Source organism: Balaenoptera borealis (assembly GCF_965194805.1).
Source record: "Balaenoptera borealis genome assembly, chromosome: 5".
Classification (NCBI taxonomy): Eukaryota; Metazoa; Chordata; class Mammalia; order Artiodactyla; family Balaenopteridae; genus Balaenoptera; species Balaenoptera borealis.
In genome coordinates, this window is record NC_138862.1 from 118,512,525 (window position 1) to 118,528,533 (window position 16,009).

The following is a 16,009-nucleotide window of genomic DNA, read 5'->3' on the forward strand; positions in this document are numbered from 1 at the left end:
GTATTCTGAGAACATGAAAGAGGGAAGCTCTTTTTATATGGGGGTCCCAGGCCACGCAAGGCTTTCTGGAGGATTTGACTCCTCACTGGTCACTTAAAAAATGTTCCTGGGCTACCCTGGATAGAAGATAGAGGAAGGCACTCAGGGCTTAGGGAACAAAAGCACGGAAATAAGAAACCCTCTAGATGATTTGTTTGGTCTAAATATATTTACATAGAGATGAGGTTCTATTATTAGAATGTATTTGATATTGTAAGAATGTATTTGATATTGTAAGTTTGAATTTACTTTGAGAAATACAGGAGCAAACTTCAAATAGATGCTGTGTTAATTCAAAACCACTGTGTGGTTGAGTTTCTTAGGAAAAAGTTATGATCTTCAGAATATTTGGTTCTATCAAGAAGTTCTGGAGATTTTCTACAATCTCCCCCAAGCAAATTCTTCTTTGTAATAGACTTTCTACCTTTGGTCTACAATTTCCCGTGAAATAGTAGAAGCCTGTAGGCTTTCCACAAAAGCAAGATTTCTCAACCTCGGCACTACTGACATTTTAGTCTGGATAATTCTTTATGGGAGTGGGAAGTCATCCTGTGCATTACAGGATGTTTAGAAGCTTCCCTGACCTTTACCCACTAGATGCCAGTGGAAGACTTCCCTCCCCCCACAGTTGTCACAAACAAAATATTTCCAGACATTGTCAAATAGCCTCTGGGTAACAAAATCACCATTGGTTGAAAATCACTTCACTAACATAAGCTATTGCAACTTAGTTTTACTGCAGTAGTTTGGCAGCTCAAAAGTTTTACTTTTAGTAATAATAATGAAAAATAATATTAACAGATCATTCGGTGACTTGTACAGGGGCATCCAGACACCAAATGCCAAACCACTCTAATAAAAGCCAAAAGTATACCAGACAGCCTCTTATTACACAAGGTCCTATATTGATGTGGGTATCATTACCCCTGATGGCGACATTGTCATTTCATTCCTGAGCACACAAAGCAGGCCCAGCTCCTCCATGACCTATGAGAAAATTGGAATGAGCAAATCTCCTTTTCACCTGAAGTAAGGCTACACTCTTAACACATGGTTCTCAACCTCATGTGCCCTTTGGAACCTTCTGAGGCTATTCCAATAATACTGAACCTTTGATTACTCTGCAATGTTCTGATTTAATTCTGATACCTCAGTCACATCCAGAGGTTCTGATTTAATTGTATTTAATTGGTCTGAGGTGAGGCTTAAGTATTAGAGGTTTTAAAACCTCCCATGACATTCTAATGCACTGCAAGATTGAGAAGCTCTGTACCTTACCTTGGGCTACAAATCATCTTTTTTTTTTTTTTTTTTTAGGCTTAATTTTGTTTAGGGATGTCAGGAGGCAGTTAAATCTTAGTTCAGTTATGTGTGTGTGTGTGTGCATATATATATAAAATAAATCTATATAATTAGTCTTTATAAAGATCATACACCTAGTGTCTGCTTTAGATCTAGGAATTTAGTCTTAGGATCTAGAAATGTATCTTTAGAACAAGGAATTTAGCTTTTAACCCATTGTTTCTCAAACTTTGCACATTAGAATAACCTGACTTTTGTTTTTTAAAGTCCAGGCCACACCCCAGACCAATTAAATCACAGTGTCTAGGGATGCTATACCACAGTTCAGAGTTGTCTGTGAAGTTCTCCAAGTGATTCCAAAGAGTAGACATGTTTGGGAACCACTGCTCTAACCAGATCTGGGAAGGGATCTAATTATTCATGCCCAGTGGATTTAGATCATTGGTGCTCATCTTATCTGCACATTAGAATCACCTGGGGAACTTTTAAAACTCCTGAAGCCCAAATTGCACCTTAAGTCTATTAAATCAGAATTGCGTGGGGTAGGAGCCAGTCACCAGTAGTGATTCTAATATGCAGTCAAGCGGTGATTCTCAGACGTCAGCACACATCAAAACCATCTGCAGGGCTCAATAAAACAGAGTGCTGGGTTCCATACCTAACACTCCTAATTCAAAAGGTCTATCTATGTTGAGGCTCATGAATTTACATTTCTAACAAGTTCTTAGTTGCTGCTAATGCTGCTGCGGGTCAAGGGACCACACTTTGCAATCTAAAACACTGGTTTTGAAAAACAGCTTAATAAATGCAAAATGAAAAGTGACACATGGGGAATTAAGTTTAACTCCCAGGAATTTATTCAGTGCTGCCTGTTGTTGAATTATTGTAGTAGATGTGATATTATTATTTAAAATCTCCATGAAGATACTAACTTTAACTATTTAAATATTTTCTCCTGTTTCCTATACTAACTCCCTTCCCTTCAGATAAGTTTTTCCCTTTTTATGTCTTGGTGCTTCTTTTTATTTCTCTCACCTATATGTGTAGATGAGATGAGGGTCAACAAATATGAAATCTAAATTCATTTCATTAACCCAAATGACAGTACCTGTATACCTGGCAGTAAAGGCAATTTCTGATGACAGAACCCTGATTGCAGAAGTTGTGGCTCCACAGAGGGGGAAATAAGCATCTGGGCAGAGCAGGCTTTCTCTTAAGGTATGCAGATTGTCTGTCCACCAAGTGCTAAAGGACTTACCCCTCACAGCAGCTCTAAGTTATATAGATTCCTTGCCCCCTTTCTCTGGCCCCAGGACTCATTATGGGAATCTCAGGAGTCTGCCCTCCCACTTTAGAGTTACCTGTCCAGCTTTAGCCAGATAACGAATGCCCAGGTCAACTACTCAGAAAACTCTGAAGGAAGGCACTGGCATTGCTATTCCATAGCCAATCATTTCCTGTTTCTGAAATAGTCTGCACAATGATATTCCAAAAAAAAGAAAGAAAAATAACTAAACAATATACTCAGAAACAAATCAGTGAATTAGGGAAGAAGATCAAACAAATTGTACAGGAGTAAACTTCACAATTAAAGAAAACAACCAGACGGGGAGAGAAAGAGAGAGAGGGAGAGAGAGAGGAGGAGGAGGAGGGAGGTGGTGATGTTCGACTGCTCTCTCTTTGACCGTTGACTTAGTGTACTTCATAGTTACATTGTCTGATTTAGTATGTGATTATTTTAATGCTAGATCATGTTGCTCTAAATTAAACAAGTGGGTGATTCCAGAATTGATTGATACCCTTTTCACGGTTTTAATGTTTATTTCACTTCACTGCTTCATCTTCCTTCTCAACTTTCCTGGGAAAGGAAAAGTGAGAATATATATCAGTTCATTATGGTGCCAAGTGGTAACATAGGAGTGTTTGTTCCACAGAAATACACAATCAAGGGCAGCTGAAGTCACAAAACGAAAGGAGCCATGATCAAGGTTGGTGTCCACAAGCTCTGGTTCTTCATGTATCTTTACAGTATGATTTTAGCTTTTGATAAATTATGAAAGCTGGAGAAGCTGTGGTTGAAATCAACTTACACTACAATGCACAACTGAGAGGCAGAGACTACTTAAATCATCCTTAGAGCTGTGACTATAGGAGTATCTTTTTGCCTCTTTGGACAAAAAAATTATTTTTGCTCTATTTTTACCATACAAAATATTTAAAAAACAAACAAGCAAAAAGGTCCCACACACTAATGGAAAGAAGATCCTACAGAGCATGTACATGAAAGGATGGGACTCTTGGAGGCCATCTTGGAATTCTGCCTACCACCCAATCTCAATTTTTGCATATATGCAAAAATTCCACATGCCAAAGTCACCTGAACAAAGCTTTATGGAAGGTAGAGAAGTTAATCAGTCCTGGGGCTTTCCTCTTCCAACAAGATAGCCAGTCAATTCTCTCACAGATTCCTGCCTAAAACCAATGGTTGTACTGTGGAACACTGGACCTTTATATGCTATGATTTAATTTATGTACACTACTAACACATTTCTACTTTTCTGGTAGAAGTATATTTCTAAGTAACTGGCATTTCCTACTCAACAATGTACATGCTCTTGGCCTTGTCTAACTTTAACAAAGGGCTGTTTTATTCTAAATGGATTCCATATTAATGGATACCTTGTTGTCATTTAACACATTTGTCTTAACTTTTCCTTGTCAACTTTTCCTTGTACTTTTCCCATTTGTAATTTGTGACATGTACCCTTATGATTGCTATGTATTTGTAAATAATAAAATAGTATTTGTTAAAAAAAAACCAGAACCAATAGGATATATATCCTATTGGTTCTGTTTCTCTGGAGAACCCTAATATAAAGCCCTGACTAACATGTAGACGAAACTTGAGTACCTGGTTAAGCAAAATAAACCAGTCACAAAATGACCAGTACTGTATGATTCCATTTATATGAGATATTTAGAGTATTCAAATTTATATAAACATAAAGTGATGTGGTGGTTACAGCAGCTGTGAGGAGGGAGAAATAGGAAGTTGTTTAACAGGTATAGAGTTTCAGTTTTACAAGACAAAAAATTTCTGGAGATTGGTTACACAATAATGTTAATATACTTGGCACTACTGAACAGTACACTCAACAATGGTTAAGATAAATTGTATGTTATGTGTTTTTTACCACAATTAAAACAAAATGAAACAAAAACAAAAAACAGAAACAAGCTGTCAATACCTTCCTGGTTCTATTGGTTCCAAACACAGTTAAAATTGGGAAATGTCTGCTATGGCTTCAGTGATAAAGAGAAGAGCTGTAAGTCAGAATGGGCACCCGAATTGAGTTTGAATCAAAAATTTTCTAGCTGGTGTTAAAAATAGTAACAAGTAAACAAGTAGGCAGAAAGCCAAACGAATGGGATATTCTCCTACACACAGGATGCAAGGATGCCTGGAAAATAGAAGCAAGGATTAATGTCTCCATTCTATCATCAGTGGCAAGTTCCTTATGGGATCTCGAATCTATTTAAGTCAACACAGGATATGTGAGAAAACTGAAGTGAGTTCAGAAAGAAACATCATAAAAACTAAAAATGTGTATTATAGGAATGTTAAGTGAAGGTAGAGGTTAAAAGTTTACCTATAAAAGTTAATAGAATCCAGATTTCTTGATGTATAGATGAGAAATCTAAGGGAAAGTTACTAGTTATTACAAGGAGGGCAGTTTCCAGCAATTATCTATTTCCTTAGAACACACACCCCAAGGCATGGACTTCAATTCAGTAAGAGACTTTTCTAGGAGTAAGAGCAACTGAACCCTGACAAAAAGAATGGGAGACTGTCTGTATTGGCTGTGTGACAAATAGTTTTGTACCACAAACTTAGTAGTTTAAAACAACATACATTTACTATTTATTATTTTACCATTTCTGTGGGTCTGGAGTCTGAGCATGGTCTAGCTGGGTCCTTTCCTCAAGGTCAAGGTGTTGGCTGGAGGTACAATCTCATGTTATCTTGGAGTCCTCTTCCAAGCTCACTGGCTATTGGCAGAATTCAGCTCCTTGCAGCTGAGGCCCATTCCCTGCCAATCTGTCCTCTCCACACCATGGCATTTTGCTTCTTCAAGGCAAACAGGAGGGAGTGTCCTGCTGTTTCTTACCTCTTAAGTCTCACTGATTCATTCAGACCCACGCAGGATAATTCCTCTTTTGGTTAATTCAAAATAAACTGATTAAAGACCCTAATCACATGTGTAAAATCACTTCACTTTTGCCATATAATGTAACAAAATCATGGGAGTACTATGCCATGGTATTCACAGGCCCCACCCACACTAATAGGGAGAGGATTCTACAGGGCATGTACATGAAAGGGCAGGACTCTTGGAGACCATCTTGGAATTCTGGCTACCACACTATATCAATTTTTGCATATCTGACCCCAAACTACATCACTTTTTATTTAATTACTGAGTATCACCCTAAATATGGGCTAGATGAAAATCCCACTTATTTCTATCAAAAATACTTGCAAAACACTTTCTCAAGAAGAAACCATGTGTGTGGGCCAGATCAGCATGAAGGTAGAATAATTAGCACACACGTAGAATGGTTGAAGGAATGCCATATGACGATATCTGCTTTAAAATGTCTTCCCATGCTTGAAATAAAACCTGACGTCAACTTCAATAATGTCATTCTGTTGGATTTATCTCTAGATATAGCACAGTTAATAGTCAACAGGTCAAGGTCAAGGAGTTGGCTAGGATGTGTCAGAGAGAGGTGATTCAAATTCAATGTTGATGATACTCTTTTACAGGAACACTTCAGCACTTCCGGATTGACATTACAAGTATCCATACATGTTTGTCTCCTAAAGTAATATTCATTAAAGAAGCAAATTAAAAATCCTATGTTGAAGTCAAAACCAAAATATCACTATAATCTTCCCTTTGCCAAATGGCCTCCTATACTGTTGGGATTATTTTCCTTCATGTTATTCTTATATTTCCTAATTACATTATAGATTGAAATGATGGAAGTTACACGATTCTTTTTAGGAGTCTATTTTTTTGTTTCAAAGACATCAGTAGATGTGTTACATTTTCTTTTCCCCAAGGGGAAATTCCTTAACTTTGTATAATAAATAAGGTGTCTTTATTCATATATTTCAGAACTTCATCATGTTATATTGCTTTAACTCAGCTATATTCTTTCCCCCCCTCTAATAAAGAACATTGTGTAGTATTGACTAAAACATGACTCTTACATATTTTCGTATTTGTATAGCAGTAGAACATAGCATGATCCAGAGCACACAGGAAATTCTCCTCGGGAAAGAAAAGGCACATGTTTAAATAAACTATTACTTCCAAGATATGTAACAAGGCCCAATAAATTGTTGATTCAATATCCTAGCTGATTGTGCACGTGTTGTACATGCTATTTAAGGAAAGTGACCGCACCGTATAGATTTTTCTCTTAGTGTCTGTTAAAGTAATAACACAGGAAGCATGTTATTATAACCTACAAGAACCATAAAAACTAACCCTATAGCATTTTTATTACCAACTTATATCAAAGGCAATCTGGCACTCTTTTGCACATAATATTCTCCCATTAGTAAGCGGTCTTATATTACAGACATAAAATATTTGTAAGCATTTTAACTTGGCCAGGCTATGGCAGCTGTGTCACATTTGTTTTTCCGTATTTTAATATGAGCTTATTTGGATGAAATTGGAATTGCCTTCCTTTCCTCTAGATGACAGATCTGGTTTAGTGCCAGGCCACTTAGTGAGGCCTATCAAACAACACTCTATTATGTACAGTGGCATAATTTGAAAATCACAAGACCACTAACTCATAACACATGTTAATATGCCCAGTTAGTTCAAAATCTAGCCTTTTCCAGGTGATTTTATATTCCGTTTTAAAATGGTCTTTATTGCCCCCACTGTAAACCGTTCATCTGATCATCTCTGAACTATTTTAACTTTTTGTTTCACATTTTTATGGGAATACACAGCTGTATATTACAACTAAACAAACAAACAGAAAAGAAGAAATCAAACTTTTAGCTAACCTTTGTGTTGCATCAACTTGCACTTGAGAAATCTATAAACAGGATTAGGGAATGAGATTTCCCTAATTGTGGCTTCCCCTCATTTTCCTATCACTGCTCCCCTACCAACCCCAGGGCTGTCCTGTTATCATTCAATGATGTAGGATCTCTCGAAGATCCTGGTAAGCTGGTAGCCTCTGCCACCCAAGGTATTTCCAATGATATCAACATAAGAGTCTGCCATAGGTGTCCTTTCTCAAACTCCTCTTAAAAGCTGAGAGGGTAAGACCACCTCAGAAAAGCATAATCAAATCCTCAAACCACCCTCTCCAGGGTTAGTGACCAACATAGGCTTTAAGCAATACTTTCTTGTCATGATTAATATGAAAGCTTCATCCATCTATTGGGTAAGGATCACCCCCCTCCAACCCTAAATAGTAATTTAATCTTCCCTGCACATCTGTTTACAGCAGGAGAGATCTTCACTACCCTGAAGACCCCAGGAGACAAAAAAAAAAAAAAATCCTGCTCTCTAAGTTTTTCTGCTTTGCACTTTAATCTCTGCTTGACTATTCTGGATCTTATCTATTGGCTCAGCCCTCAACTAACCTTTATCCTAAACACTATGTAGCTCCAATTTCAAGTGATAAGTTACATGTACATATATATTGAGTACTTGTCCAAATTTTATGAATAATCATTAACTTCAATACTGGTCTATATTCATGGTTTTAGACTGCAAAATCTTTTAGGGCTGGAACTATAACTGAAAAAATATATAGCATCACAGGGCCTTGTGAGGTACCATCCAGGTTAGTAAATACTCAGAAAATAATTATCAATGAATGATGACAGTGATAATTTAGTGCATTAGAGCAATCCATAAAGGTACCCCAGTGGGAAAGAGCTACATCTGAAGTGTAGTTAAGTCAGTAATGATAATACATTCCCCCTATAACTTTCTGGTAAAGGGGACAAATAGAATGTAACTGAAACAAAGGAATTAAAGACTGAAAAAAAGATATGGGCAATAGCCCCAAAGAACAATGTTTTCATAGTTATTATCTGTTATGGGTTCTTAATGCAAGCCAAGATTTAGATATACATGTAAAGGTGTGGTGAAGTATCATTTAGTATTAGGTAACAAGACAAAAAAATTGAGTTTGTTATGCAAAGTGTTATTTTATTACTTGAGATTTAGATTCAGCTGAGAACATTGAAAAAGATGGTTGAAAGTACAGGACAACTGTTTTGACTGAATTTAACATTATTAGTCATTTTCTTTTTCTCCCTCCCTTAATTACTTGGTTTGTTTACATGTTTAGCATTGGATAGTCATGAAGGGGTTCAGAACAGGCCTCCCCAGTTTAAATTCCTTAAGGGAGAGGTAAAAGTTCCTTTTGAGCTCACAGGGTTTGACTGCTTTCAGCTCAAAATAATCCACATGCCCATGTGACACATCTTGGGGAGGCCTGTTCAGAACCCCTTTATGACTATTCATTCGAAGATGTGTCACGTTGGCATGTGGATTATTTTGAGTTGAAGGCAATTGAGACCATCCGGGCTCAAGAGAAACTATCTCCTCCTTAAAGAATTGGGGGTTGGTTCTTTCCCAGAATGAGAATAATTACCAGAGATAAATTTTATGTCAGGTACCCATGTGTATGGCTGGGCAAACACCTAATTACTCAACATCTGCTCTTCTTCTTCTCATCCTGTGAGTGACCTTACTGTCCTTGGAAGTCCCAGGTCCCTATCACTTTCCCTAGCTCAGGATGGCATAGACACCTCATTTTACCTTTCTGTCTTTGAGCCTTTCACGTATGTGGTGTTCCTTTACATACAAACTTCAATTTGATTTTCTCCTGTTAATCTGTCTCATGTCAATTTAATTCTTAGACCAGCCAGAAAAACCTAGAAGGAAAGAGGACAATTTTTTCCCACCCTGACAGCATCACAAAATTCTATAATTAAACCTCGAAAAGCTTGTGATGGGTTCCATTGCCGTAAAAATACTTTAAAGAAAGATTTACCTGTATTCGAAAGAAGCTTTACTGCTATTTCATGATTAAAAAGAAAACAGCAAAGGATAAAATTCTACATTCATATAATAACCAAAAATATTGTTCTCAATGCCTATGAGAAGAAAAATGGGGCCAGATTACTTACTTTTCAGACATATGTTAGGACGTTTAACCAGTAAAGGTTTGTTCTTTTCTCCTCTTGAAACAAATACAACTGAAGTGTGAACTCTTAGGGGTAAAAGTATGAAATAATAAGACACTTTTGTTTTCTTTATTACATAATCAGAATTTCCAGATTTCATCTTTTATTAATTCTATTTGTCATTCTTTTAAAGCTCAGTGTTTTAAAATAATAATAAAGACAAACTATTTTTAGAGCTGCATACACTAGGTTTTCAGTCTTCTTTGATGACTTCTAAAAGCCTTTTGATGTGGACTCCAAAAAAAAGGCATTTTCATCCTTAGAAATATGTTTTAAAACATTAAAACCTTGAGAATGGCAGAATTGGATATTCTCAGCTGCACTTCTGAAAAAAATATTGGTAGAATGATGAAGTCTTGAAGTAAAATTTTAGAAGCTGGATAACGAGTTGATTTAGTGTCAGAAGCAAATCAGCTGGCCAAATAGTAAAGAGGCCCTCTAGGAGCAGGATTAGCTAGAAGCCAGTAGAGTTATTTAGGAGATGGGGAGAGAGGCCCACATGATGGGTTCATGGATGGCGTGCACATGGCACCTCCCCCCACTGCGCCTGTCCACTCAGCTTTGCCAAGTGTGGGCTCATGATTCAAACTGACAAGAACCTTGCTCCCTCCCTGATCCAGAAAGAAAGAGCCTTGTCAAGTTGAATATCCTGCTTGCTACATGGGAGCAGGGTTGCCAGGAACAATGGGGGGAACTCAAAATGTGCTCTCAATCAGCAAGAAGCCCTGGGTCCTGGCGTGACTATTTGCAGGGCAGCGAGAAGTGTAATTGAAGCTTAAATGCCATTGTTTTCATTTTAGAGGAAATGCTGATTTGTTTTTGTTGTTTGGCTTGTTTTAGTCTTTTTTGTTTGTTTGTTTCCTTCTGGACTTTGAAATTAAGTTTGTAATGTAAAATACTTACCTTTTTTTTTTTTTTAAAGGAAAATAGAATAACTACTGAACAAACTCTCACCCAAAGAACAAAATCAATCTATCCAAGAAATGTACTCATTAAACTCCACTTAGGCCAGGTGGAAGGGCCACTGGGGTGATGGGTATAAAGATTAATAAAATTTTTGGCCTGGAGGAAACCAACACAGCCTATAAGGATGATTGTGCATTTAGAAGATATATGAAGTTCATGAAATTTGAAGGCAAAAGGCTTCCTTTTGATGGCTGTTTTCCTCTACTTGCTCTGTGATCTTTGGCCAGTCATTTGACTTCTCCTGAACCCTATTTTCTTATCTGTAAAGTAGAGTCATGAATAACTAACTCACAGGGAAGGGGCAAGAATTAAATGAGATAATGTTTGAAAAATGCCTTTTGAATGTGTGAAGTGCTATACAAATGTTAGTGATGATTTGGTGAGAGGCAGGCAGGCGGGACTCATGGTTTCTAGCTTGTACTTGATTTTGCTCCATATTTTCAGAGATGAGGTCCCTTTCAGAACTCAGATTCTAATTTCCAGTTGAGTATATTTCAAGAAAGAATTCAGTAAGTATGATGGATGGGAGGAGTTGCCAAAAAATAAATAAATAAAGCCCTGAAGAATAAAAGATCAAGTCCAACTGGGGTAATAGCAAGAAGGCTTCTCAATTAGAGCTAAAATGTACTTAATGGAAATGGCAGAGTCTCACAATAGGACGCTTTATACTCATATAAATGCCTAAAACCCATGGTCTCTATTTGCTAGGATTTCCGTTAACAATTTCAATCCACGGTGTGTGAGCATTTCAAAGAGACCGGTTGTTGGTTACAAGTGAGGTAGCAGCATACAATGCACTGGCCCCCGGAGCTGGCTTTGCCTTTCCATCCTTCTCCTGTAACAATCGAGGGAAGGAGATCTTTACTTAGAAGCTGTACTTTCCACCAAATATAATTATTTCTTTCTTTGGTTTAATGTGAGAACGTCTTCAAAATGAGAATGACTTCTATGAAAAGAAATTAAATTTCTTGTAAAGTAGCAAGGAAAGGGTGAAAAAGAAGGTTGTAGCTCAGTAGAATATGATTTCGATAACCCAAGCAAGTTAATGTTGATGTTTGTGAGAAAAGGGCTGGGTCTGTGGCCGTACAGCATCAGAAATATCTGAATGCTGATTAAAGCCTATAATGGAAAATAATATGAAAAAGAATAGATTTATATATATATATATATATATATATATATATATATATGCAACTGAATGACTTTGCTGTACACCTGAAACAAACACAGCACTGTAAATCAACTATACCTCAATTAAAAAATAAATAAATAAAGGGGGAAAAAAGAAAACTACTGAAGCAAGAGCTCTGATTAGAGATGAGAACCTGGAATGCTGCATTTAAAAGAAACACAGACTAAGAATAAGATCTATGAAATTCCTTTCCCAGACAAATTTATTTCATGTAAGTATTTAAGAACTTGTGTCACCGTCTGATATACCCATGATTCAACCTGTAAAGCATTTGCTTCTAATGAGAGAATCACTGAATATACGAGTACCAGGGATCCTGGTATGTCAGCATGTTACAGGCAATGTGGAAACCCCTTTCTATCCATATAGGCTAAATCATAAAGCACCTTGATTGTGACACTCAGCACACAATTACTGCATTAATCCATCCATGTGTTTCTCTGCCCACCTCTTGGCTCAAAGATCCTCAGAAATAAGACCAATCTTCATTTTTATATCAGAGCTCCTAACACAGTGTACGGTGAGTTACAGATGCTCAATAAATGCTCACTGAATAGAACCAAAAGTTTGATGCCAAGGAAACTTGTCTCATCATGAATCTTATAGGAGAGCCAACCCCAAAGCAGCAGCTGCAGTTAGCAGGCACTGAGCCATTAATGGGAGATGACAAATGGTTGGTTTGGCTGGAATGTGGAGTTAAGGCTAGAAACAGAGCAGGGCAGGTCCACGAAGGAATGTACAGTCTGTATCTATTGTAAACTCTAGTTCAAAGAAAAACACAGAGGAACAGAACAAAAACAACTTCAAAAAGTCGAGCACTCAGCAATATTTACTAAGCATCCACTGTGTGCCATGTACTTGGTTAGATACTTAGGATGCAGCAAAAAACTGAAAAGACATGCCTGCCCTTATGGAGCTAATGGTCACACACACATTAAGGTCCTATGGAGGAAGTGCAGAAGGGGCTATGAGAATGTGTAATAGGAAGGCCTGTGTGTGTGTGTGTGTGGGTGTGTGTGTGTGTGTGTGTGTGTGTGTATAACTGTGGTTTCAGGATGGAGGTTGGGGGGGTTAATAGTAAGGAAGGTTTTTCTGAGAAAATGATATATGAACAGAATCCTGAAAGGATAAGTAGGCATTAACCAAGAGAAGAACATCTTAGGGAGATAAAACAACATGTACAAAACCAGGAATTCCCTGGTGGTCCAATGGTTAGGACTCCGTACTTCCACTACAGGGGTCACGGGTCAATCTCTGGTCAGGGAACTAAGATCCTGCATGCCGGGTGGTGCAGCCAAAGAAATAAAATGTACAAAACCCCTGAAGCGGCAAAAAAATTGTCATTTCAGAGGAAATTTAAAATAATTTAGATGAGTCATTAGTATAGTAACTCAATGCTTATTGGTTCCAAAACAGGTCACAATCATTTCCTGCTGCTGGCTGTTTGCAAATCTGTCTACCCTTAGCTACCAGAAAACCAGAAGCTCCAGGACGGCCTTAGGCTGCTCACTAAGTTCTGTAATGGTGATGTCTTTAACCACAATAGCCCCACTGGAGAAGTGACTTGATTGGCACCTCCATGGTCTGAGGATGGAGGAAAGGAAGGATTTGGGGGTATTCTCAATGAACAATAATACTATGTTTGGGGAAATGTTTTTTGGACATGGGAGAGATTTATGTAGCCAAATTGTATTTTCCCTGAAAGTAATGATTTATACAACAGGTTCATAAAAATCAATCACTTGGAGAGGTCATACGGCCCTTGAACGTCAAGAGTGCTGGCACACCAGCAGCCAGAGCTGTATTTCTTGGCAACAACTCTTTCTGGTCCCACCAATTTTTTTGCCACAGTTTAAACCAGTCTTGCCCCTTAATATTATCTGAGGAATATAATCTTCTCTTCTGAATGAAAATTCTAGTAGAACTTCATCTTTTCTTATTGGTACGCAGTTTATCTCCACAAGATTATGTTAATCCTCTCATTTTTCCAAGATGCTGAGTGTCTTCAAGATATTGGGATCCTTCAACAGCTTCACTCTCATCAGACAAAAGTTACTTGTATGCAATGTTTGTTCTTTGCTTAACAAAGGATCACTATACTCTCATTTTGATATATTATATGTGGTACATGCAATGTTTACCCACTAGCTGTTTCAGCCTAGGGAGAATTTTTTGACCAACTAACAAACCCCAAAACAGTATTTATAATGTAAATACTGATATACCATTATTTATTCTTCAGTTCAGTAGCAAAAAATGGTTCTATGATAAATAAACTCTGATTATCCAATCATTAGTCTCTTGTAGCCACCCTGACAAGTCATGCCGCAGGCAATACAATATCACTAATGAAATGAATTAATTTATCTTTTCCAAAGGGACATTGGGGAATTGGAAATGTATGTTTTATAGCAACACTCCAAATAGAAAATATATCTAATAATTCAACATTTTAGGCAGATATTTTCAAATCATCAAGTTTATTTTACTCAACAAATATTTATTGAGCGCTTTTTATGTTCCAGGTACTTCTCTAGGTGATGAGAGTAAATTCTACTGATGGGGGCAAGGGCGGGGAAAAAAGTAAGAAAAAAAAGACAAAGCATATCCAGATTCTGATCATTGCTATGAAGAGAAAGAGAAAAATAAAACCCAGGTTGACAGAATAAAGAGTGAACAGAAGGCTATATTTTATAAGGTGACCAGAAAACATTTTATGTTGTTACAGGCCTTTTTCTACTATAAAAGTCACGGTGATAAATTTACATCGGACCCCACGAAATTGCTTATAATCAACATTTTTCACCCACAAAAATGGCAATTTGATGTGGTTCAACCTAAAGTCTGATAACCCTGAGAACTAATGGCAAATAGAATTTTAAGAGCTAAGATTTTTATATTAAAGTTTTATTTCCAATGGACAATTGCTCTGAGGCTGAATTATCTGATACCCAGCATTTTTTTTCAGACCCTGAGCCTAGAGACAAGAGGAGAACCCTCTCACTCCGCAGGTCAGCTAGAGTCTCAGCAGTATTTCCAGTCCATAAATAGACTTCTAAGGACAGGGGCCTGGTGGAGCTTCTGTAAACAATAGAGTACCAGGACACTAGCTGGAGGACTGCTGTGACCTGGTGGAAACATAACATCTTCGGAGTCGGTGCTTCTTCAGACTTTGCTCTGCCAGCCATGCGATCTGCAACGTGACGTTTAACCTCTCCTAGCTTCAGTGTTTTACCTTTTAAATGAGAACGATTAACTTACCTTGTATATAGGTAGGGTAATATGCTAGGCACATTCAATTGGTGATAAGGCAAATTCAACTTTATATACTTGGGCTTCAAGAGTGGGGTAGAGAAAGAAAGAAAGAGAAAACAGCACTTTTAAAAGATGCAGGAGATTCCACCCACTTTGATATTCAAAGAACTTAGGTCTCAGTGTGAGTGAGCATTAGCTGAGAGGTGTGAACTCATGCTTTTGGTCTCAGGTCCTTTGCATCTCTTGTGGTGTAAGCATCTTGCCATTTTGAAACATTTTTTTATAGTGTTTCAAGATGAGCCTTTCTCTTTAAATACAAGCTATTTCATATGTGAATCAAAGCAAGAAAGAACAATCTGTCCCAAAGCTGATGAAAAAACTGATTCCGGATTTATGAAGAGATGGAATTTCAGTCTCCATGGTGATGTTGTTTGTTGTAAGAGGTTTTCAGGAATAATTTTGATATTAATGAATCTGACTCTATAAGGTAACTTCAGAACCTAAATCCGCAGAAGATGCAGATCTAGTGTCTCCTAGGCAGTACCTGACCAACTGTTGGTGATCAAGTGGTTATTTTCTCTTTGGGGAGAAAAATGGGCTACTCATTCAGCTAGTGGATCCCGAGCTAGTGTATCTGGCTGCCACAATCTAAATTTCCACAGATAATATTCTCACTTGGTGCAACTTTGTACTTTTCAAGCTTGTTCTTGTATGTCACTGTGTTCTGACCAGCACAATGACTTATAAATGATATCTCATACACTGGAAAAATTGGAACAAATTCATACATTCAGCAAACATTTCTTGGTTGAATTAATTTAAAATTGATATTCTTTAGAAATCTTTTTAGTTTCATTGCAGGCCCAAATTTATAACCAAATATTTTGTCCTACAGAGAATAGATGGAAAAGCAAAAACTGTCCATCTCCTCTTCCTTTTCTGTGCTTCTTCTCTAG

At 37.4% G+C, this 16,009-nt stretch overlaps 1 protein-coding gene across 11 annotated transcripts in view; it reads right to left on the reverse strand.

Annotated features, from left to right (window-relative positions):
- Window positions 1–14,259: 14,259 nt before the first annotated feature.
- LOC309629921 (uncharacterized protein) overlaps window positions 14,260–16,009 on the reverse strand; it is a 321,184-nt gene continuing 319,434 nt past the window's right edge. For 7 of the 11 annotated variants that reach the window (XR_014245282.1, XR_014245283.1, XR_014245284.1 and 4 more), the window contains one exon: window positions 14,260–16,005. Coding sequence is in view for 6 of the 11 variants with exons in the window: in XM_082394516.1 (XP_082250642.1) it covers window positions 15,943–16,005 (63 nt within the window). In the remaining 5 variants the exon portion in view is untranslated. The remainder of the gene's footprint in view (window positions 16,006–16,009) is intronic. The other 4 variants (XM_082394515.1, XM_082394513.1, XM_082394512.1 and 1 more) reach the window with 1 other exon arrangement.